Source organism: Hippichthys cyanospilos, chromosome 8 (genome assembly GCF_059441005.1).
Source record: "Hippichthys cyanospilos isolate Australia breed blue-spotted pipefish chromosome 8, RoL_Hcya_1.0, whole genome shotgun sequence".
Classification (NCBI taxonomy): domain Eukaryota; kingdom Metazoa; phylum Chordata; class Actinopteri; order Syngnathiformes; family Syngnathidae; genus Hippichthys; species Hippichthys cyanospilos.
Window position 1 is genome coordinate 10,400,044 of NC_142376.1, and position 22,387 is coordinate 10,422,430.

General features: G+C 39.3%; 1 protein-coding gene across 5 annotated transcripts; it reads left to right on the top strand.

Annotated features, from left to right (window-relative positions):
- The first annotated feature begins 693 nt into the window (after positions 1–693).
- Positions 694–22,353, top strand: xpo1b (exportin 1 (CRM1 homolog, yeast) b). 5 transcript variants are annotated; one of them, XM_088421088.1, is made up of 26 exons: positions 739–824; positions 897–1,081; positions 2,226–2,357; positions 2,506–2,607; positions 4,692–4,764; positions 6,444–6,505; positions 7,403–7,447; positions 10,452–10,633; positions 10,717–10,765; positions 10,846–10,965; positions 11,063–11,191; positions 11,285–11,443; positions 11,531–11,728; positions 12,838–12,976; positions 13,299–13,480; positions 13,571–13,727; positions 13,818–13,981; positions 14,083–14,217; positions 14,486–14,678; positions 15,880–15,986; positions 16,152–16,346; positions 17,467–17,635; positions 17,780–17,914; positions 20,832–20,991; positions 21,067–21,163; positions 21,930–22,353. In XM_088421088.1, exons 3-26 carry the CDS (start codon positions 2,232–2,234, stop codon positions 22,074–22,076), a joined length of 3,225 nt encoding a protein of 1,074 aa, XP_088277214.1. In that variant the 5' UTR covers positions 739–824; positions 897–1,081; positions 2,226–2,231; the 3' UTR covers positions 22,077–22,353. The 5 variants fall into 5 exon arrangements, with proteins under 5 accessions (XP_088277215.1, XP_088277213.1, XP_088277214.1 ...); XM_088421089.1 differs by lacking the exon at positions 897–1,081 and having other exon boundaries at positions 694–824; XM_088421087.1 differs by having other exon boundaries at positions 720–1,081.
- The last annotated feature ends 34 nt before the right edge of the window (positions 22,354–22,387 follow it).

Genomic DNA, 22,387 nt, shown 5'->3' on the forward strand with positions numbered 1-22,387 from the left:
TAATCCTGCAATGTTCCACTTCATGATCTATTTATGCTGCTACCTACGATCTGTGTATCAAAGGTCCACCTGTCATTTTCTACCGTCGCCCCTTCTGGAAGCAAATTATACTCCAGGTCGTTTTTTGTAACCTCGTGCGTTCGTGATCGTGTAACCACTCCCACTCGTGGCTGGTGGAAAATTACCAGCTTACAAGCAACAGGCACATGAATGGTACTTGCAGTGGATCCCGTCGGCCAAACCAGCAGCGGTTCTGTCGTGGACACATGCCGATCGTTTTCATTCCTACATTTGTAAATAACTCAAATTGCGAGTCTAGGCAGATAGGATTTGTAAGACGGGTGTCTCTTTTTTTAATTAACTGCGTGTCGCGTCTGTGTTAATAATAAAGACCTCGGTAGATGACTGTTCTTATTTTAAAGCTCGAGAAAATGTTAAAGATCTCTTTTAGCCGTTCGCTATTCCGACGAGGACTCATGAAGAAATCCATTCTACATAGGAGTCTGCCCTCTTTTTCTCTCCTGGCGGAGTGGTAGCGTGGGCGCTTGAGCCAATTGAAATTGATTGACGCGTTCGCCGCGCAATGGGAGCGCAACCGGGATTTGTCCGCCAACGTTGCAACCAATCACCTTGCGCGAGGGGCGGACCTCCAGTCCAAACTTTACGCGGCGCCATCGGCTGAAAACTAAACCGAGATGGAATCTCCCAGTCTGAACCGGTTTCAACCGGTTGCGAGTTAGTTGCTCGAGAGAGGAAAGGAGGCGCAGGCATACAACCTCCATACCGCCCCGCTGGAAATTTATTAAGAGTAACGCATTTATTAGGTTTGTGAATCAAGGTTTGTTTTGTTCCATAAAATGTCTTGGAGTGACAGATTGCTGCCTTTGCCTTGATAGTAGTTTTGGGATCCAATCAGTGGTTCTTACCAGTCAGACATCCCTCGCTGCTGGAGCTGGAGATAGTCAACGCTGCAGAAATAAGGAAACCTTCTCTTATCAACTGTGATTTTTAAGTGCTCACTATTATCTTGTACGTTCTTTGGGCTAACGCCGCACTTTTCAATCAGAGCCTCGGACTGTAGGTACGTAAACTGAAGTGAAGTGCAAAGCGCCAAGTTGCTCGTAAAAGCTGGCTGTTTTCTACATGTGCAGGGGATAGCTAGCGGATATTGTATTGTTTTATGTCGTGTTCGCGTAGCTTTTCATTGTGTTCACGAAACGGCACCTAAATGACATTGATAACATACTTTGTGTAATCAAATAGCCACGCGCGTCCCTAGCGTGTGCTGTGTAGCGAAGGTGCAAGTCATGCGTGGTGTCCGAGATGTGTTTGAACTCTGTTTGAAAAGCAACGTTGTGTGATTGAAATCCACGCCTCTCCCTGCTCGCCAGCATCACTCGTGTACGTGATGGTAGCGGATGTCAAGTTGGTGTTGCTAGGCACTCACTTGCTCGCCACTGTTAGCATTCTCTTTGTCACGTGTCACGCGTACGCAGCCAACCATCTTAAAAGCACAAAACTGTAAATTCGAAGCTAACGGCAACCGAAAAGCACCCCGACTCATTTCACGTTACGCGGAGCCGATCGATGGCGCCGAGTGCCTTGTGGTGGGAGGGGTTGGACCACGCCATTGCTGGACCACATGGGAGCTGTTAGCCACTCCGCATCTTCACAAAATAGGGCCTAAGGGCAATTTCATGTTTCGAATGCTGCGTGTGAAGTTGTGCAGAATGAATGCTGACATGGCTACAACTGTTGCCCGACATTGTCAACACGATCGTAAATTGCTCACTTGTGTTTTTTTTTTCTTTTAAGTTGGACTTTGGATATCTAGTTAGCTCGGCCCTCAAGATGTAAACAAAGTGACGTCCACTTTTGTATCAGACACGTGGTTTACTACTTATCAATAATGTCGAATTCATACCAACTTTGTTCAAGAGTAACAGTTTGAATCCGTATTGTTATAAATTGGACATTCCTGGCTTAATTTCTCCTTGTCCTGGCCAACGTTTGACCGGAGCTTTTCTTACCCTGACACTTTTGTCTTTTTACTTTTGAATGGTTTCAGACACGTTGAGGACAGTTAGTTGGTGGGTTGAGGGGATATTGTTATTTCATTGTCAGCTGTTTGGAATAGTTTCAAAACACATGGTTCACATGACTTTGCTCGTTGAATGAGTCCGGTGCTTCCATGACCCCTCCTGTCTTTCCTGCCGTTGTTTCAGAGCTCTATGCCAGCAATTATGACAATGTTAGCAGACCATGCAGCACAGCAGCTGCTGGACTTCAACCAGAAACTGGATATCAACTTGCTGGATAATGTGGTGAACTGTTTATATCATGGGGTGGGACCACAGGTAAATTATCTCGCAAATGACATTTTTGATCATTTCCATGGCATTGCATTTTGCTAATATCAATGTTCTAGTCTTAGAAGACAGACTGAAGTTCTATTCCCCTATCTTGTAAGTCATTATTTAGTGTCTTGAAAAAAATCCATTGCAGCAAAGAATGGCACAAGAAGTGTTGACACACCTCAAAGAACACCCTGATGCCTGGACGAGAGTGGACACCATCCTAGAGTTCTCCCAAAATATGAACACCAAAGTAAGTTGTGTTCAGACATTATTGTACAATATTATCCTCATAGAAATGCTTAACTGACACAAGTCACTCGAGTGAATGTGGGGGTAAGTCTCTTCACAATAAACAAAATGTATCAACTCAATTTCATGCCAAATTTCTTGTACTATTGATGTATTAAGACACCAGGACAAATAATCTTAAGATTAAGCATTTTTTGTACTTAACTAACATAGTAGGACTTGAGCTGATTTGTTTGTCACAGTGACCCTTTACTGAACACTGCACATTTCCAATCTATTGCACACTTAAAAGCAGGTCCATAGAAATTTGGTTATGGACACAATTTTCAGCATTCCCGCTTGGTCTAAAATCACAATGCATTCTGAATTAAACATTAAAGATGTGCTTGAAATGCAGACTTAGCTTTACTTGAATTTTACATCCAAATCATGTTTAAGGAAAAGGAATGTCCACGCATTTTATATATGCCTTCTGACTATTTAAGGCAACAAAAGTAATTGGGCAAACTATAGATCAATGATCAAAGAGTCACTTTTCGATACAATATTTGATGCAAATCCTTTTCAATCAAGGATAGCCTGAAGTATTGAAGCCAGATGCTGGGACTTTGTCTCTAGTGATGCTCTGCTGCAGCAGTCTTTCCTTTTTTTTTTTTTTTTTCTTTCAGCAACTGAAATACATGTTCAGTCTGATTCAAGTCAGGTGTTTGACTTGGCCACACATTCCACTTCCTTTGGGTTATTGTCTATCTGCATTGTGATTAATGCTTAACGTCAGCAAATAATATTGTCCGAAACACTTCATAATTCATTCTGCTGCTTTTCTCAGCAGTGACATTAATAAAAATAAACGATCCTATTCCACTATAAAAGGTAATATTCCACTTGCAGCCATACATGCCAGTGCCATTGGACTACAAACACCATGTTTCACTGATCAGCCTGTATGCTTTGGCTCTTGAGCAATTCCTTACCTTCTCCCTTCTTTTCTCTTTTCATCATCCTGGTACACGTTGATTTTCATCTCATCTGTCCATAAAATATTAATCCAGAACAGTACAGTCTCTTTTAGATGTTTCTTGGCGAACTCTAATTTTGCCTTTCTGTTTTTGAGGCTCATCAATGGTCATTTACATGTTGTAGTGGAACCTTTGTACTTATTTTGGTAAAGTTATCTCTTGATTTTTTTTTTTAACTTGAACAGAGATAAGCACCTCCTGGAGAGTGTTTTCAACTTGGCCAACTTTTCTGAAGGTTTTTTTTTTTCTTGACGAGAGAAAGGATTCATCTGTCTTTCACAATATATGTTTTCTGTGGGCTCCCAGGTCTTATTTTTGTGTTGAACTTGCCCAGTGCCTTCTCTCGTTTTAAGAAGATACGAAATGGTTTATTTGGCCACAGCTGATGTTTTTGCTATCTCCCTGTTAGCAACCTAATGATGGCTTGATTCACAGAAAGTAACAGCTCTTTGGACTTCATGTTGAGAGAAAACTTCACCAGATATCAAATGAAGTGCCTCACTTTATAAACTCTCGGCCTTCTAAGGCATCTTTTGAGTGGGATGACATACACCTGGCCATGGAACAGCTGAGGAGTTAATTGTGCAATTTACTTTTGTTCCATTGAAAAAGTGGAAGGCAGATATTACATTTGTTGTAGTTTCTATGCCGTTCACAAGGAGTCTGCACATCAAGCATACCATGAATTAAATGTTAGCAATGACTCCCCTAGTGCAAAAATAGTGCAAACATAAATGCTTCAAGTACAACTGGATTTCACTTAGTTTACCAGGTCTTTTTTTCTCCACTGCAAAGCACTAAAGAAAGTAAGCCGGTTCAGTGTGATTAATCTGATTTCAAATGTCAAAATTAACCATTAGTACCTAGCACTCAAAAAATAACAATGCTGATAGACTTGTCATGCTGTTTTCACTCTTCTGGATTCATTACTGATGCTGAAATGATGCAAATTTCCCCAATATGGCACTGGTTCTTAGATTATGCATTATGGTGATGTTTTCTCAAAGTTTGCACAAAATTGCCAATGTTTGCAGTGCATTTATTTGCCTCTTGTTGCTTTTTACAGTACTATGCCCTTCAGATCTTGGAAACTGTTATCAAAACAAGATGGAAAATTCTTCCCAGGAATCAATGTGAAGGTACGTTTTATGCTACACTTTATCTGTGATGCAATGAAATCATTTTAAGAACTTTAAATCTTGTTTTAGTTACTTTTAACATTTCCTTTTACGCACTCGGCAGTTCTTACCATGCTGGTCAATACTACATGGGTGGTGCTATCTCACTGATCTATCAGATTTGAATATGTAACATTGCAATGTGCATTGCCACTTGACTTAGCCAGTTGCAGTGTCGTAGAACTAGTGCTGGTTATTGGGTCTTGCGATATATTGTGATATAGCAAAGGTGTATTCCAATACGATGTCTCGGATACATATCGCGATAGATTAGGCACTGTTTGTAAAAAAAAATAAATAAATAAAATCGATGGCATATAAACAGTGACAAAAAGACAAAGAAATTATTAGAATAGACTAATTCCATTTATTCTTTCAGAAGCCACGCACCGGTAACATCAATGAACACACAATAAACATTCTTTTAAAAAAAAAAAAAAAAAAAAAGCATGTCCACATTTTTTTTTCAAGCATGTTCTTGACTGTGTTAATATGTCTCCAGCAGTTGAGAATACTCTTTCAGATGGCAATCATGTCGAAGAAACACAGTAGCACTTTGCCACACGTGACTCTTATGACCCACCATTTTTTCTGCCTTTTGCTTTTCAACCAAAACATCTTTGTGAGTTCACTCATGTTGGTGGAAAAAAAATACAACAAAAACCAAGGAGAAATATAATTTTTAATTTATCAAATACAGTGAAACCTTGAGATATGGTCGCTTCTTTACAGGTTTTTTTTTTTTACTCATTATGAAAATTTCTTAGCATATAAAAGAAACAAAACAAAACTCAATATCAAAATTCCCATTTGTTTTAAACGCACCATGATATTCTACTGCTCGCTAATATCGTTGGTTGTTGAGGAGTAGGAGTCGGATATTTAATGCGCTTCTCGGGAACACATACAAGAGCTTACTACGAACAACATGAACAGGAGAAAGAAGCCCAAGATGTGACTACAACGGCAGAAACGAATGAAATGTTATCTTCGTATTATAAAGTTTCAAAACTGATACAGAATATATTGGATGCTGAATGCCGTATCGCAATACACGTATTGCGTCACTTTGTATCGCGATATATCGATATTATTGCCCAGCACTATCTCTGGACACTGTAGTACTGTGTACGCTATAGTTTTTTCTTGGGCCTCTAGACATATCCTAATTTGTTGATAACATCAGACTTTAACCCCCCCCCCCCCCCCCCCCCCCCCCCACACCTTCTCAAAAAAAAAAAAAGTTCATCCAGAAACCTAATTTTCACACTTTGTGTTTTTGTTTTTGTTTTTTTAATCTTTTTGTGCAAGTAGCAAACCCAGTCTTTTCCCCACCTAATTTAAGATTACTGGCTTGTTTTCAGCTCCATTCGCTTCACCCAGCCACGTTGATATAGATTTGATTTTGCTGCAGGCTTAAAAAAAAGCAATATGAGAGAGCTGAAAACAGTTTTTAATACGCTCTGTTTACACAGACAACATTGATTGTCTGTGGAAATGTTACTTGTATTAAACAAGAGCACCCTTCTCATCAAATACAAGTGGCTGTACAAAACCCAGCACTACATGCTAACATCATTGTTAGCACAACAGGTTGCCAAACAGTGTCTCTCAATTGTTGTAACGTCTGTATTTTCCAGGGATAAAAAAGTATGTTGTTGGTCTTATTATTAAGACGTCATCTGATGCCGCTAATGTGGAGGTATGTAACACTGATTCTTATGTCACTCGTGTAATGATTTTTTTAAGGTGGAATTCAGACTAACTTGAACTTTGCCTTGAGATCTGAGTTTAATTCATTCTCTGACAAGGCACGTAACTTAAAGCATTCATCTCTAGAAGTGCAATGATTAATCAACAACTAATCATTATCAAAAATAATAATAAATCAATTTTGAAGACAGACTTTTTAATTAACTAAAAACATTTCAGAATTTTACAAAGTTTAGCCTCTTACCAGGACATTTTCCAATATCTCTGTGAATCAGTCAGATTATCTGTTTTTTTTTGTCAGTTTTTTTTTCTTTTTTTCTCCCCACCAAAAATTACTCGTTTGCAAATAAAATTAACAGTATGTTTCTGAGTACTTTTCTTTCTGCATTTGGCGTCCCTAGATTTCTTAAAAATGAAAGTTAATCCAGTGGATTGAAAGGTTTATCCGCGGATGTTAAACTACACAAAGTATAATTTGATTAGTTTAATTTTTATTTTGACAGTAAGCCTCAACTGGGAGTGGGGGAAAACACCTTAAAACATAGGTTTTGATTAATTGGTCACTTATTATTACTTGTAAACTGAAGCCTGTTGAAGTGGGTTGAGTTAATGGTCACCATACAGTCTCCTGTCTCAGGTTTGTGCTTTCAAATTATTAAAAAAATTCAATGTTGGCTGGAATCTCAAAGCTCAGAAATCCAATCACTCATATCTCAAGGCACTGTATTGTTCACAGTGGTGATGTGAGGTTTTGTTCCTTACCACAACCATTTACGAACCATGTTTTTTAGTACCAGATACCAAATGTAGTTATTATTGTTGCCTTTTAAACAAACCAACTGCTCATTTGTTTTGCTTTTGCTATTTTGTTTTTTTTTTTCTTTAGAAAGAAAAGGTGTACATTGGAAAGCTGAACATGATTCTTGTTCAGGTAGGTCTCAAAAAATATTTCCACTCAAAATGGTGTGAAATGATAATGAGATGTCTTTCATAATGGCCCAAAAAATGTTTGCCTATTTTTTCTGGTCCACATCTACTGGCAAAATGTCAACCTATCTTCTAAAAATCCATCCAGAACAGTGATGCCTTGGTTTTGATATTTCATGACCCACTAAAATGCCTAAATAACCCTTAAGGTTGAGGGCTAGCTAACGTTAAATCTTGTTCGAGTTTTTAACTACGTTTAGAACTGCTATGATTGTTTAACACAATTTTAATTATTGCTTGAAATGTTCAGGGTAGCAGGGCCGTCTTAAAAGCAAATAACTACAATGTAAATGCTTAAATGGGTTAATTTTTTTAAATCTTTTTTGACCTTTATGCAATTTATTGAATACATGGAGGCCGATAATCAAGTTGCTGTTGCATGTAAACATGAAACCAGTCACAAAATAGTCAAGAAATGATTGTGACTATACTATGGATACTCTTCAAGGTCTTTGAAGCTGGTAGTAGGTGCAGCGCTCAGAGAATGGAAGCGTTTGATATCACAGGCTGCTTTATTGGTGCACCCTGCCTTCTTTTTCTTTAGTGCACCATCACAAAAGTTTGGTGCATAAAAATTTTTTGACTGCTTCACGTTAAAAAAAAAAAAAAAAAAAAGTTCTCTAAATTGATGCCTCTCATTTTAGGCAGTATTGACTAGTGAATGATTAACAATCTGGTCGCCATGAACGTCTTTTATTTGTTGGGCAAGACTTGTAACATACTCCAAAGCTGTGATGCTTGAAATTCTCTTTCCCAGTGTTGTTCGAACTTTTGAACATAGGGTTAGAACTTTTGAACATAGGGTTTCTTTATTTTGACATTCAATCAGTTGTCAGTTGCACTGTAGCAAATACTAGAAATCAACAGGCTGTAAAGATAAGTGTCAAATAACATTAATTTGGTAACATTAACAAGACATGACAACACAAATAGCAACTTTTTGTCCCCCAAAATTTGATTTTCAATGTTTTTTTTTTTCCTTTTTCCCCTGATATTTTAAAAAAAATTCAAAACAAGTTTTACTTTTATTTTAGGTAGCATTTAACAGAGTGTATATATATATATATATATATATATATATATATATATATATATATATATTTTTTTTTTTTTTTAAATACATTTTCATCAAGTAAGTGCTGCCTGTCCATTGCCCCTGGCTTGAGGCATGCCCCGCTGCATGTTATAACCCCCCACCCCCCCACCCCGCTCGCTTTTCCATTGTATATATGTATACAATCTATGTATACAACCAATGTGCTTCCAAGTGTGAATGTCTCCCCCTTGGTGAGTTGCCTTTTAGTAGCAGTTTGTTGGATTACTCGGTCTTCTTCCCCTCGCAAAGCTTTTGACATGTTACGTACTCCTTCAGGTGCCTCTGATTTAGTTGCCGAAATAAGTTTGTTGTGAACAAACGTTGCAGCGGTAATTGCTCACGTCTGCAAACCTGAATGACTCCCAAACCACTTACAAAACACCTTCTGTTTTTTAAGAACAAACGTCTCGCTTTACTCAGACGTAGCCATATTGCACAAGCCTTCTTGTTTTGCGTGAATGCGAAAAAATCGAGAGAAATGCGCAAACTACAGAAGCTCTTGAGGGCCAAACGTGCCGAAGTAAAATAAACAAAATAAGACACCCTGGACTTGTTGCCAGCCAATCGCAGGGCACCCTGAGACACACAACCATTCACGCAACCAATCATACCAAAGGATGATTTAGAGTGTTCAGTACACCTGCCATGCATGTTTTTGGAATATGGAAGGAAGCCAGAGAGCCACGCTGGCTCGGGAAGAACATGCAAACTCCACACAGGAAGGTTGGAGCAAGCTGCTTTGCTTGAACTCGGCACCCTGAACCGTGAGGCAGACATGCTAACCACGCTGCACAGAACTGCCTTAAAATGATACAGCATGTCAAAATGGAATCAAGCACTTTAGAACTCTTATCGGTTATTACTAATTTCTTTAACAAGCTATAATTTAAAAAAAAAGTTAGTACATATCAGCCATACTTCTTAGAGCTGAACTTGAGGGCCTCAATGGAAAATAACTCACTTCAATATACGCTTGTTTAATTAAGCGAGCCATTCATTCGATATTGATAAAAGCGAGTTAATCGGTGTTTTGTATGATTTTCACTTTGTATTTCATACCTGGGGGAATGTTCTGTTGAATCATAGAATAAATGCTCTCTGAATGGATTTGAACCATATTACAGAAATGCGCCACCTTTTGGCGAAATTAATTATTACCTTAGGCATGGCCAGGTTTAGTAACTACAACCATACATTTAATGTTGTTACAGACCAGTTTATATTTTTAAGAATCAGTATTAGACTAGGGCTTTGCAATTAATCCAACCAATTATTTTTTTTTTCTTTTTAAAAACGACAAATAGAAAATTAGCTAAATCGTAAAATTGAGCACAAGTGCCAGAATGCTGAATGAGTGGTTTACAACAGTTACTTTTCACTTAAATGTGGCAAGTTATGCTCAAGCCATGAATGTTCACGTTAAAACATTTTAAATTCGTATACATTATTGTCTGTACATTTTGCACAGAATTTTTTATTGTTATTACTAATGAACTAATTAAAATCCTAATTGCAAATAATTGCTTAGAATTACTGAAAAGAAAAATGCATTTTTTTAGCCATTAGGGCTAGCTCTTTATTGGGATATAAAATGGAAAACAGATTAAAAAAAAAGTTATATATTGTATTTATTTATTTTTTAAATCCAGCTGTAATAGATACATTTGTCTCAGTCAAGCAGGAATTCAGGGCACATTCTTGAATTGTTATTTTAAGCACTGCTTATTTTTAGTATGTGTCACAGATGAAAAAAACCCACCCTTTTGTCAAATTTTAATCACAATTTTCTGTAGAAAATATTCATCATCATTATCTTGTGTGAATCCGTGTGTGTGTGTGTGTGTGCGTGTAGATTTTGAAGCAGGAGTGGCCCAAACACTGGCCAACGTTCATCAGTGACATTGTAGGAGCAAGTCGAACCAGTGAGAGTCTCTGTCAGAACAATATGGTTATTCTCAAACTGCTTAGTGAGGAGGTCTTTGATTTCTCCAGTGGCCAGATGACCCAGGTCAAAGCCAAACATCTAAAAGACAGGTTAGTAGAGTACTGTACTTACAAACACAACACTGAGTGATCTGGTGTGTAAAGCCCATAATATGGCCTTGTGTTTCTTTCAGTATGTGCAATGAATTCTCACAGATATTCCAGCTTTGCCAATTTGTTATGGTATGTAAAGCCCAGTTTCTCATCAATGTTATTGTTGTTTGCAGACTGACTTTTTTTAATCTTAACATTTTGTATCTTAGGAAAACTCCCAGAATGCCCCCTTGGTTCATGCCACTCTGGAAACCCTTTTACGTTTCCTCAACTGGATTCCTTTGGGCTATATTTTTGAAACCAAATTAATCAGCACACTAGTGTATAAGGTAGGCATCTGCAGAGAGAGGGAAAACAAAAGGCTGAAATTATCAAACGGGTCTTAATAAAGCGAAGTATCTCTTTTTTTTATTTATTTTCTTTTAGTTCCTGAACGTCCCAATGTTCCGCAATGTGACACTGAAGTGTTTGACGGAAATTGCTGGAGTAAGCGTCAGCCAGTACGAGGAGCAGTTTGTCACACTCTTCACCCTGACAATGTGTCAACTCAAGCAGGTGACCTTCATGATAGACCCTGATAAGCATAAGCAAGTGTGTCCTTTGAGCTTAATTCAAAATAGAATTCTAACTCAAGTCCTATTTATTTAGATGCTTCCCCTCAACACTAATATCCGGCTGGCCTATGCCAATGGGAAGGATGAGGAGCAGAACTTTATCCAGAACCTCAGTCTTTTCCTTTGTACTTTCCTGAAAGAGCATGGGACGCTTATTGAAACTCGGCTTAACCTGAGAGAAACTTTAATGGAGGTAAGTTGTCTGGTTGGAGCCAATTAGGATCAGAATATATCTAAGAGATTTCTGCTCCATGAATTCAATCTTATTGTCCTGCTTCAGGCCCTCCACTACATGCTGCTGGTGTCAGAAGTGGAAGAGACTGAAATCTTTAAAATTTGTCTGGAATATTGGAACCACCTAGCAGCCGAGCTTTATAGAGAGAGCCCCTTCTCCACATCCACATCTCCGTTGCTGTCTGGCAACCAGCACTTTGACGTTCCCCCACGCAGGCAGCTCTACTTGCCTGTATTATCCAAGGTACCGCGTATTGATTCATTTGGATTCAAGTTTTTCGGATACACACTATTCCTACACCCTTTCAGTCATTGATGGCAAACAAATTAAGATAGGAGTAACTTTATGGTCCCTAGGAGGAAATTTGTCTTGTGCAAAGTGCATTAAACCATGGCAATATTTAAAACAGACATACATATAAAACAGAAAGAAAAAAACACATCAGCATAGCAGTATGGTACAATCATAAAGTCAGTTTTGATTAAGAAAAAAAATCCAATTATACAAAAGAAGAATAAAAAATACAGGAGTGCAGAATCTTGTGTTTTTTTTTTTTTATTATTATTATTATATTTTTTAGGGCTCTATCCTTGTGACTTTGGTTCAATAGAAGGTGGGAGAAAAGAACATTTAAATCGGTTGCATTTACAACGACACATTCTGAATCGTTTGCCCGAGGGTACAATCTCTTATTCAGAGTATAAAATATAAGCATCAGCTAGGATTCTTTTCTCCAGACTTGAGCGCTGCTTTCTCAAATATCCTTTGTAGTGATGGAGATAACTTTTATAGCTGTTTTTACCATATTTATTATTTTCGTTTTTGAGCTGGACTGACAACCACGCTCCTATACCATTTCTTATGATGCTACCTAGCACAGCATTGTAAAAGGTGGTCACAACTCCCATACTTAGTCCAAAGAATCTGAGCCTATTGTAGGAAGTACAACCTTGGGTCAGCTTAGTAAGTAGTCTACATGGACATTCCACATTAGTGTATTGTCCAACTGGACTCTGAGGTGCTTATATGTAGTAACCTGCTCAATATGTGTACCCCCAGAACCACCGGTTCATGTGCCCATACACATTTAGGATTGAAAATCATCTCTTAAATTTAGACATTAATAATTAATAACATATGTGCTTGCTTGTTGAGTTGATGGATGACTCATTTCAAAATAAGTATTGCTGATGTTGAAAACCATCTCAAATCTTCTCGAGTTTGCCAACACATTAGTAAAGTTCAAACAAAAAATCTTTACTTTGAATATCTCTTTGTAATTCTTGGATTCTTACCAATTGTAAAGGCTGGCCTGATATTGAGTGGTTTATGTCTGATGACATACCTAATAGGTGCGTCTGCTGATGGTGAGCCGGATGGCCAAACCAGAGGAAGTACTGGTCGTGGAGAATGACCAAGGGGAGGTGGTCAGAGAGTTTATGAAGGACACAGATTCTATAAACCTCTACAAGAACATGAGAGAAACACTTGGTGGGTCAATCCAAACTCTGCCCTCTTTTCTGAAGCGTTTTTTTTTTTTTCCTTCGCTGTAATTTATTGCTCACTTCAAAACAAAGTAGTTTGTCTTGTGCAGTTGTTATAGTGTATGTAAATATTGTTGCCATTAAAAGAGAAAAAAAACTCTTCCGTTTTTTTTTTTTTCCGGTTGATTTTCCCCTTACCTTTTTTTTTAAACAGGATTTTTTTTTCTGAACAGTTCTATTTCATTGTATCCTATTCAACAAGCCACACAAGGATGTGCTTCAGGAAAGTACTGATCATAAATGTTCTGTTTTCCCCACTTCCTCTCCAGTATACCTGACTCATTTGGACTATGCAGACACAGAGCGTATAATGACAGAGAAGCTTCATAACCAGGTCAACGGTACTGAGTGGTCTTGGAAAAACCTCAACACATTGTGTTGGGCCATTGGATCCATCAGTGGGGCGATGCATGAAGAGGATGAAAAGAGGTTCTTGGTCACAGTCATTAAGGTATGTTAAAAAGTTGTAAAAGTGATGAATAAGGCAGGTTCTTAAAGAAAAATGTCAAATTGTTGACAATGTGACCTGTGTTTATCCCAGGATCTGTTAGGTCTGTGTGAACAAAAGAGGGGAAAGGATAACAAGGCCATTATAGCCTCCAACATCATGTATATCGTCGGCCAGTATCCTCGATTTCTAAGAGCCCACTGGAAGTTCCTCAAAACAGTTGTCAACAAGCTCTTTGAATTCATGCACGGTGAGATTTTTGAAAGCGGATGATTCGATTATCACTGTATTATGGTTTCACTTAATAATCTGAGCACCGCCAATTGTCCTTTGTCATCAGAGACCCACGATGGAGTTCAGGACATGGCGTGTGACACGTTCATCAAGATTGCGCAGAAGTGCCGGCGCCACTTCATCCAAGTACAGGTGGGAGAGGTGATGCCCTTCATTGACGAGATCCTCAACAACATCAACACCATCATCTGTGACCTACAGCCACAGCAGGTCAGTTCAGAGATGTGTTTCTGTTTCTAGGGTACAAAACAGAAAGACATTTGTCACACTTCAGATCATCTTATCACCCAATCTTTTTGTCTGTGTTCAAGGTGCACACGTTCTATGAAGCGGTAGGTTATATGATTGGCGCTCAGACAGACCAGGCCGTACAGGAGCATCTTATCGAGAAATACATGTTGCTGCCCAATCAAGTGTGGGACAGTATCATTCAGCAGGCAACCAAGGTAACTCGTAGACGTGTTAAGAGTTTTACAGTCTGTAACATTTTATTGTACTGCAGGCGTGAAATACAAATGAATTCCAATGCGCACAAACATTTCATATGTATTTACATTCATGGTGTTTCCTTCAGGATGTTTCAGTCTTAGTCATACTAAATGGAATAGCCTCAATGAATTATTTTCTGAAACTTTGAAAACTTAAGTGTTAAGTGTTGAATTAACATGGATGAATCAAATTTCTTTGTTCTTTTTCCACTCCATCTACATTCAGAATGTGGACATTTTGAAGGACCCAGAGACTGTGAAACAACTGGGCAGCATCCTAAAGACCAATGTCAGAGCCTGTAAGGCCGTTGGACACCCATTTGTCATCCAACTTGGACGGATTTACCTTGACATGCTCAATGTGTACAAGTGCCTGAGCGAGAACATATCTGCTGCCATTCAGACAAATGGTATGGGAGGTGTGTGTTCATTATGGCATTTATGTGATTGGACTTTGGAGATATCTCATGGTTATCTAAAGTTGACGGTGATCGAGTCATCATAGGTCTTAGAAAGTAACGTTTACAGAATGACTCAACAGAAGCAAAAAAATGCTGTTCTCAATTTTTGATATGTATATGACATTTAATCCACAATTAGCTAAATTGTGAACAGATTTAACTGTTTGTAGGGACCTTAAGACAACAATTTCTTTAAAAAAAAATGCTTGGTTTAAATAGGAGGGCGGTTAGAAGTGTAAAATTGGCATGCAAAAGCACCTTAGCCTTGTACTTTGACAGGCAAGTACATGATTCAAGTAAAACCACAGAGTTGTGAATATGAACAAGTGTCCAGGGAAAGGTTCTCGTAGCTGATACTGCGCTTAAATTTTTTATTTGGAGAATAATTTAGTACATGTATTTTATCTTTCATAGCGACTCATGTCAGAGCAAGCTTGTTGGGTTGAAGTAATTACGCCCCCTGCTGGTTCTTTCTAATTGTTGATCCCCCTTGTCGCCACTGTTTCCAGATATACTGGCTATGTAATAAAATAAAAAGGAATTTCAAATCAATAATAAGTTTAAAAGGAAAGAAATATTTATCAAAAAAATGAGCAACAGCAACATCTATAAATAATGGGGGTTTAAGAGTCTGAAGGCGCCTTTACACCGGTTAACCAAAACAGCCTTACGCCACCCTGTGTACGTTGTACTATACTTTTTTGCGACTGTGTGGTTAGAGTGGAACCACTCTTCAAAGCGTCCTCCCAAGGTGGTCCTAAAATGTGTGCTGAGGGTTGCCCTGCAATCAAAATCATCTGTTGGCTGACAGATTCAGACTTGATTTAATTTGATGGTACAAATTTTCCTGACAACGCAACGACTACTCGCCAGGATCCATTCTCTTGAATGAGAGGTCTCCATTCATGGCCTGGAGACTGAGTGGTCTCCGGCTCGGGGGTACCAGCTTTGTGCAGATACCAGAGGGTGTGGGATGCAGAAGAGAAGAGTCCGGTGTAGTGTGGAGTAGTGTCAGGTCGTTTTCGTATATGTAATGACAAAGAGACTTTAGAGGTCACTAGTTTAATGGAGCTGCCAAAAGGCATACTCAAGCACCAAAATATTTTCCTTCCAAATTTGTTGGGCGTGATCTGTTTAACATTTGGTCTTTTGTGTTCAGGTGAGATGGTGACCAAGCAGCCTCTGATCAGGAGCATGAGAACTGTGAAACGGGAGACCCTGAAACTGATCTCGGGCTGGGTCAGCCGATCCAACGATCCACAGATGGTGAGAAACTATCAGAAAATTCATTTGGACACCAATGAGATCTTATCACTGTTGTATAAAAACGTGCACTTTTGGTTAAACTTTTCATTTGACTGTGCTGCAATTTTTCTTCCTGCATTATTCTCGTTTTCGGGTCACCGGGCTGATCGTCCTGTCCTTTTGCAGGTCGGGGAGAATTTTGTCCCCCCACTGCTAGACGCCGTCCTCATCGACTATCAACGCAACGTTCCAGCTGCCCGTGAGCCTGAGGTTCTCAGCACCATGGCGACTATTGTTAACAAGCTGGGGGGACACATCACCACTGAGATACCCCAAATCTTTGACGCTGTCTTCGAGTGCACTCTAAATATGATCAACAAGGTATGACTGGACTTGTGTTTGGTTCATATTTGTAATTTTCCGGCCATATCTATCCAAAAGAAGTGATGTGGCTTAGTATCAATTTTGTTTTTATGGGTTTTTATGTTTTTCTTCATTATTCACTTTGCAAACGTCCCCGATTTTGTTTTTTCTGAAACAAACTCATAATATTGACATAAGAAGTATCGATTCTGAAAAAAAGATAAACTATAAAACTAACAAACCTGCTCTAAGAAATATTTAACACTAACAAGTCAACATAAAAAAAAAAACAAATTTAAAAAGACTAAAAATGAAATAAAAAGTACTAAGTAAAAAATCAAGAACTAATACTGTTTACCCATGTTCCCCCCACATGTGCCATTCATGTATGTTCTTATCAGTCTTCTTGCCAACTTTTAAAAGCATTGTGGAAGGGGCCACATGATACACTGAAGCTCAGGGGTCAAACTCCAGTCCTCAAGAGCCGGTATCCCGCATGTTTAGCAGCCCTCGAGGACTGGAGTTCGACACCTATGCTTAAGCTCACGAATTCTACTTTATCAGGGACATCAAATTTTGCACTCAAATAGAGCTGTGAAAATGAATCAGTTAGTCAAGTCAGTTAATTGACAATCATTTAAAAAATCAAGTCATTTAGAACTATGAACTTAAACATCTCTTTCTTCTGATTTCCACCTCCAATCATTCTCTGATGTCTGTAGTCTTTCATGAAAGCAGTCTATCATAAAAGCAAACCTATTCATTTTTATATTTAATCAAAATGCGACCTTTGCAATCATCTGCTTTTACTGAGGAAAACAATGACAAATAGTTTATAGAGTCAGTTTCAAAAAGTGCGGAGAGTATAACATCAAGCCATTGTGTGTTTCAATGCTGATGGTTGTTAAGTTCAATTTTTGCATTAAACCTTACTAAATAAACAGTAATTGGGAATTTATTTGATAACCAAAGTAATTCATTCTAAAAATATTTTTTGTGACAGTCTTACATTGTTGACTCATAATTAAAAGCATATTTATGATATTTCAGGAGCGCGGGAAGGCCCAGATCACATCTTTGTGAACCGAGTCAATCAGCTTGTCTGAACTCTTGAATGGTTTTCTCCTTGTCCCCGCAGAACTTCGAAGAGTATCCCGAGCATCGAACTCACTTCTTCTACCTGCTGCAAGCTGTCAACTCGCACTGCTTCCCTGCCTTCCTCACCATCCCTCCAGCCCAGTTCAAACTGGTGCTGGACTCCATCATCTGGGCCTTCAAACACACCATGAGGAATGTTGCTGACACTGGTAAGTAGCCTGTGTTGTTATGTCATGGAACAAGAATGCCATATGATACCACAGGTGCTACCGCAGCAGTTCACTGTAAATGCAGATACTAGTGAGGTTTTATGCTTCATGTTTTTTATTATTATTATTTTTTGTGCTCATAAGGTCTGCAGATTCTTTATACATTACTTCAAAATGTGGCCCAGGAGGAAGCCGCAGCGCAGAGCTTTTACCAGACGTATTTCTGCGATATCCTCCAACACATCTTCTCTGTGGTCACAGACACGTCACACACTGCTGGTGAGTATGCAACTGAACTGAAGCGGTTTGCCAATGTTTCAAATGGTAAGAATGACCAGTGGTGGGCAGCTAATAGATTTTTGCTGAGCGTTCCGGAAGCTGATTGGCTGCCGCGCGGCGTCGCCCGACGCTATCGCGTCGCCCGATGATCCGTCGAAACTTGACCATCACCCCATCAACACACAGTAAAAGGCGAAATTCGGTCTATGTGGACTGTGTGTTTATTGAGCAGTGGTCGTCAATATCGATTTTTCTGTTCAGCTTTTCTCATTTTATGTTTACAAATATCACTGTGTTTGATGTTCTTTAGTTTTGCTGCGATTGAACGACAATACAGTCATTTAAGGTTCACATGATGTTAACGCCGTTTAACCTGCTTCACGGGAGGGAGAGCAGAAAATGAGTAGCATTTATGACTCATATCCACTGGACGGCTTCATGATATCCAATTTGTATGAGATGTAGTTCTTCTTACGTGGTACTGCCGCTCGTTTTTTTTTTTATTATGTGGCGTTCATTTTGAATGTTTTTCGAGAAAACCTAAATAATAGGAACAGTGCTGCTTACCAGAGCAGTCCCTTTAAATAAGAAGTCAGGATGTAGGCACGTTATCCTGACGTGACCTGTACTGCATAATAAGGGTGCCGATCCCTGTGGACATCAAGTTCATCTTGACCCGATGTGCATCAATTAGTAAAGCGTTTGACTTTTTCTTTATAATTTTGGGTTTATTTTGCCTGCCGTGGTTGTATTTGGATAAGTTCGACCATACTTTGACTTTACGTTGGCGTTTACCCGTTGACACCTGAAGTTGTTAAAGTTATTTAAAATTAAAGTTATTTAATAAAATAAAATAAACAACAGTTTCTTGCTCGTCGTCCATAAATGTTGCTGTATTCATTCGCAGCGCACAAAAGTTCCAGAATGACGTGCGGGTATACTTTAAATCATCATCGTGGCTTGGTATATGCAATGCATTTTGATCGGTCTACATACAGAAATTACAAAAGAGAATCATCTTTTCACTAATTATTGTTATGTTATTGTATTGTGCATTTAAATATGAATGCTGCAGTATAAAAAGTCATTTGATTGACATTTTTGCGCCTCAATCATGACCACTAGGTGTCAACATTGAGCCTGTCAGCTCAGCTAAATCCCAGAATTCCCTATTTTACCAGCAAGATATTTCTTCACGTTAAACATTTTTATAAAGAAAAATAGCACACAAAAATTCTCTTGACACTCATTTCTAATCATGACTTTGAACTGTTGGTCAGCGAGATTGTGTACCATATGAGTTTTTTTTTTTTTTTTTTTTGCAATGAAAATGGTAGTTATAAACTATAGAAATCTCTGGTAGTGTAGCAGTGTCAGTAATTTAGAACTTGTATCTCCTTGTTTGATTTTTGCAACCACGCATGATTCTTGACTTTGATGTGTAGCTGTAGGTTGGGTATTTGTCACATTTTCTGAAGACTGAGTACAATTCATGCTGATAGACGCTGCAACATAGTAGACAAATATGCAAAACAGTTAATTTATAAGTATGCCAAAAACCTCGCAGTGGACTGACTGACAAAATATTTTTGGACATTCCCATCATTCAAATGGGTGTCCGTCAGTACTTTCAAAATTCAATTCAAGTTAATACTATGGATCCCGAGGTCTTGCAAGATAAGAACACCATGAGATTTCTTGTCCTTGCATGGGATTTGTTTGTTTGTTTTATTGTTTATTTTTGGGCCAGAGTACACATGAAAATGTGCTGCTTGTTTTTGCTTTGAAAGGCAGTAGAGCTGCACAATTCATCGAATTTTAATCGTAATCACGATATTGGCTGCCATGATTAATTAAGTTGATCCTCGTCGATATTTCCATTTAAAAAGCCGGCTATGTACATGTCAAATCAAGCACTTTGTCATCCTACCACTCGGGGGCAACGTTTCTCTCATTTGCGTGACAAAAATCTCTGCTTTTCTCACCCTAATAGATTATTTATCAATGTGAAATGGTGTTGAGTTTTTCACCAGATTGCTAATATATGCACTGCCAGCTGTCAAGTGAGAACCATTTAGAAAAATCCGATTGGCAAAAAATTGGAATAAATAAGGTTTGAAATGAAAGTTGCAGCCCTGTCGGAGGAATATGAAACAACTACGATAGCTTTTTTTCTGTGTGGTGATTATTTTTTTGTTTTACAGTAAAAAAAAAAAGGGGGGGTATATGTGGATAAGACAAACACTGTGAACACTGCAAGAAAAAACAAATTGGCTATGCACTGCAGCTAATGCTCTATGCGTTTGGTTAAACTATTCAGTAAAAAGGAAAGCTCAGCTGCAGATGAATGAGTTTGACTCTCCCCTTTATGTTTATATGTGCACGCTAGATTGTTCTAGTCAGATCAATAAAAAGGACATTTTATTAGGCATTGTTTTACATTAGAAATTTTAGGAAAGTCTTGACCCGTTCTCGTGGACTCAATCTCATTTGACCTTTTGTGGGATTTGTTTCTACCTTTCCCTAGTAAATTCAAAATTTAGTATGATGATCTATTTATTTGTTTTGATTTTGCCACAAATGTATTTCTTAACTGAAAGTCCCACCACTAGTGTGTGTGCGTGTGCGTGTGCGTGTGCGCGTGTGTGTGTGTGTGTGTGTATATATCCCTTTCATCTTTGGCATCTTAAAGTGGATTTTGAGAGGTCCTGTTTTGAATCTCCCAAATGATCGTATTTTCAGAGTCAAAGCATTAATTGGCCATTCTAATTGTTTAGTTTATCGCGATATTGGCAATAATGCGGTGATGTGTAATTGTCATACCTATTTTGTTCTGATCTGTGAAGGTTATCTGCTGATTGCCTTTGTGTTTGCCTTTGTGTTTGTTTATTTATTTATTTTAAAATGTGTCCTCCAGGTCTGACCATGCACGCGTCCATCTTGGCCTATATGTTCAACCTTGTGGAGGAGGGCAAAATCACCACTGCACTGAACCCCGCCTCTCCTGCCAACAACCAGGTCTTCATCCAGGAGTACGTGGCCAACCTCCTCAAAACGGCCTTCCCTCACCTGCAGGAGTAAGTCCACACGCAACCGCGGCCCGCTTTCCATTCTGCTTCTCACATCTAACATGGACTGCGTGTTTTCTGTAGTGCTCAGGTGAAGGTATTTGTAACCGGGCTGTTCAGCCTCAACCAGGACATTCCCGCCTTCAAGGAGCACCTTAGGGACTTCCTTGTCCAGATTAAGGTGAGGAACCTTTGCATGTATTGGATGGCTGGGGAAGCCAACCCCTTCATTTGCACAGCGCAGTGACAATCAGGATGCACCATTCTCTTATTTGTTTGCAATGTCAATAAGTATGATTTCAGTCAATCACAGCAAGTGTATGGTGGCACATTAGCCAACCTGCCCTTCTTAAATGCTCTTCCCCTTTTTTTTTTTTTTTCCCATGGCTGCATTTTATACAAATATATTGCATTAGCGCCACCTGGCCGCATCATTAGGCCACTTGTCTATGTTGAAGGGGACAATCCTCTTTCAGGCAGAAAAATCATTACTTTGATTAATGGAAAAAACGTAACTGTTTTATGGACTATGTACGCCTCTACAATTGTGGGAAAAACATCTAATTGCGATTTCCTTTTATTATAACTGTCAATGGCAGTGAATAAGTTAAATGTTCTTTTGATAAATGCTACTTGATCATGGCAGTATTATCGACTGGAACTAATTATTTTTTTAGTTCTTCAAAATATGCCAGCATGACAAGTAGCATTCACTGCGGCCGAGTCAAAATTGGCCTTTGACGTTTACACCTGTCAATGGTAGTAAATGAGTTTATGTGGGTACCCCCCCCCTCCCCCACACCACCACCACACTGCGTCGTCAGCTTGAATTGTTCTGATAGTATCAAATTCATAAACATGCGACAAGTGAAAATGAATTCTCCCTTTCGCGTGGAAGTAATTATTTGCCAGCCGCTGTCGTAACCGTTCGGCGTGTCGCTCGGCAGGAATTTGCCGGCGAGGACACCACGGACCTGTTCCTGGAGGAGAGGGAAGCGTCGCTTCGTCAGGCTCAGGAAGAGAAACACAAAATCCAAATGTCGGTCCCGGGCATCCTCAACCCGCACGAGATCCCAGAGGAGATGTGCGACTGAGCCCCGCCGGCGCGGCCGGCTTCCTCAAACTGTCCCACTAACTCAACTAACCGCAGCAAAGACAACAAAAGCCAAGCGCGGCACTTCAGCGTGATGATGGGAGACTCCGCCCCCACACCCCACCCCACCCCCACGTCGCGGAGCGGATGCCGGTCGTGCGAAGCAATGCCAATAACATGTAAATGAACGTGGCCCTTTTTACATGATCTGCGTTTTGTATGGAGGCAAAATCTCTTTCCACAGCAAGGGTTTTTTTTTTCTCCCCCCCCCCCCCCCCCCCCCCCCCCCCCCCCCTCTCAGTCCGGCCCGCC